A 2,284-nucleotide genomic window follows, 5' to 3' on the forward strand; every position below is an offset into this window, starting at 1 on the left:
CCTGGCACCTCTTCTCAGTCATCTCATATACTTCCTTTTTTGTGGTATCTCTTCTTTATTTGTGTCTCTTTATTAGCCTTATTCTTTTCCTACCACATTTTACTGTTCTTCTTGCTTTAAGCTTTATTTGGAGTCCAACCCCCTTCCAGTCATTAAGCTTTTATTTCGATTCGCTAGCCCCTTCTGTAGATTTCATGCTTCCATTAGGCTGTACCTTCAGCACATGGCAGTTTTGCAGAGGGCCATGTGGCCATCCTGAGAAGCTGAAGGGTACCTGTGAAGGTAGAGCTTCAGGAATGGTTCAGGTGAAGTTGATCAAGAAAGTGAGAAAGTTGTTGAGTAGTCTGATATGTGAGAACCAAATATTCACAGGTGAGTAGGTGAAGTGACTCCCTTTGCTTTTGCAGGTGATGTGTGAGGCTGCCTGTGGATGGCAACGACCAATTAAGGTCAGCTGAGATCACAGAGAGGCAGAGCCCAGGGCTGGCAACTTCTCAGAAACAGCATCATGATCACAGGTGTCTATCCTCAGTCATCTAGGTGATGACGTCTGCCTTTTGTCAAGTGGGAGGACGGTGCCCTTCTGAGCATGGGAGTGAGGTGGCAGAAGTTGGTGTGGGCCAGTGGTGTATTTCAGAGCTGGGTCTGTTTGTGATTTTCTTATATTTTTTTTGTCATTGCAGAGGAAGAGGAGGAAGATGATGACTGTGGACAGGCCCCGGTAAGCTTGAGTGACGCTTTTGTCTAGGATGAATTTGTATTCTTTTCTTATCAAAGTAAGTTGTGGGGAAGGCCCTTGGGGCTGGAGGGGTAAGGGTTGACAGTGGTAGTGGTGGAGTAAGCGGATGTTGGATGAGGGTTGTTTCTGAGCTCTGTGTGCATGGATGTTGCTACAGCACCCCCAGATCATGGGGTGCAAGCTCAGCTTTACAGTTGGGGTCTAAGACTGGATTTAGTGGTACCTAGACTCTTCTCTGTGAGCTGCTTAGCAAGCAAGGGGATCTAGTTGACACCTCATGACTTGGTGGGAGGGTTGAGTTTCTTCTATAATGGTGAAGCCAGGGCAGAGCAGTTCCAGCGTGTTGTCAAGTGGGTCTGTTGTCTGCTGTGTCTGTCTTGTGTGTCTTAGATGTTGTTTTCTGTCCTGATCTACTCATGGCTCTTGAACCTCAGGTTAGGGAGGGCCTGCTCTGAACAACGCAGGAAGTACTGAACAGTTCTGGGTGATATTTTTCCAGGTGGCTGGGATGTGTTGTCACGGCTTCTGATGCCAGGATGGAGTTTGAAATGAGACGCATGACATTACCCCTGGTAAGTGCTTGGGTTTTTTTCATTTTTTTTCACTTGACAGCGGAGGCATTTCCTCTGATGCATTGTTGTTGTTCAATTTAGTAGTGGTAGTACAGCTCTGGTGTATTGTTTGTTTGCTCTGATGCTTTGATGCTGGACGGTGATTGTTGTTGAGTTGTGGTGGTGTTCAGTTGTTGTATTACTAGTCTAGTGTAATAGCTGCATGCTTTGATAGTGTAATGTGGTTTGGCGTATTGTTTCCTTGCTTTGCTTGGCAGTTGTAGTATAAGGGGATGCATACTGGACAATTAAGGTGTGCAGTTCTGTGGCGAGGCTGTCACGGGTGGATGCAGAGCAGCACCAGTTTGTCTTGCTGCCACCTTAGCTCTTGGAGCAAAACTCAAACGTTTGCTCTTACCAGGGGCTCAGCTCCAAAATTGGGCAGCTCACGTTGCTTGGTTTCTGTCAAGCATATCTCAGGCAAGAAAGCCCGGAGCCCTACAGTTCAAGGTTCTGTGGCAAGGTCTTTGTGGGTGGATGCAGAGTTCCAGTGAATCAGAGAATTGCTGACTTGGAGAACTTGCCAATTTTGCCCCTTTTCATGACACCACGGTCATGAATTTCGACCGTTTTCCTTGAATTTGAAGGCTAGGCTTCAGAGAACAAGAGAGCTCCCAGCTCCAAGGTCAACTATGATGAAAAAGGCATCCAAAGGAGAGCTTGGTGCTGCACTAACGTTGTCTTTTTGAGAGCTTAGAATAGTAGAATTGTTTCAGCTGAAAGAGACCTTGGAGATTGAGTCCAGCCTTTGTCCCAGCCCTATCAACCCACTAATCTGTGTTCCCCAATGCAACATCAACTTGTCTCTTAAACACCTCCAGGGATGGTGATTCAACCACCTCACTGGGCAGCCTGTTTCAGTGCCTGACAACCCTTTCAGTCAAGAAATTCTTCCTAATATCTAACCTGAACCTCCCCTGGTGCAATTTAAATC

The 2,284-nt window shown here is 46.6% G+C and overlaps 1 protein-coding gene across 1 annotated transcript in view; it reads left to right on the forward strand.

The window, feature by feature from the left end:
• The first annotated feature begins 296 nt into the window (after positions 1-296).
• Positions 297-2,284, forward strand: part of LOC104270464 (olfactory receptor 2A14-like) — a 14,715-nt gene continuing 12,727 nt past the window's right edge. The window contains 2 exon segments of the mRNA XM_009864849.1: positions 297-372; positions 684-721. Coding sequence (XP_009863151.1) covers positions 297-372; positions 684-721 — 114 coding nt within the window.

This window comes from Apaloderma vittatum, unplaced genomic scaffold (genome assembly GCF_000703405.1).
Source record: "Apaloderma vittatum isolate BGI_N311 unplaced genomic scaffold, ASM70340v1 scaffold3522, whole genome shotgun sequence".
Lineage (NCBI taxonomy): Eukaryota > Metazoa > Chordata > Aves > Trogoniformes > Trogonidae > Apaloderma > Apaloderma vittatum.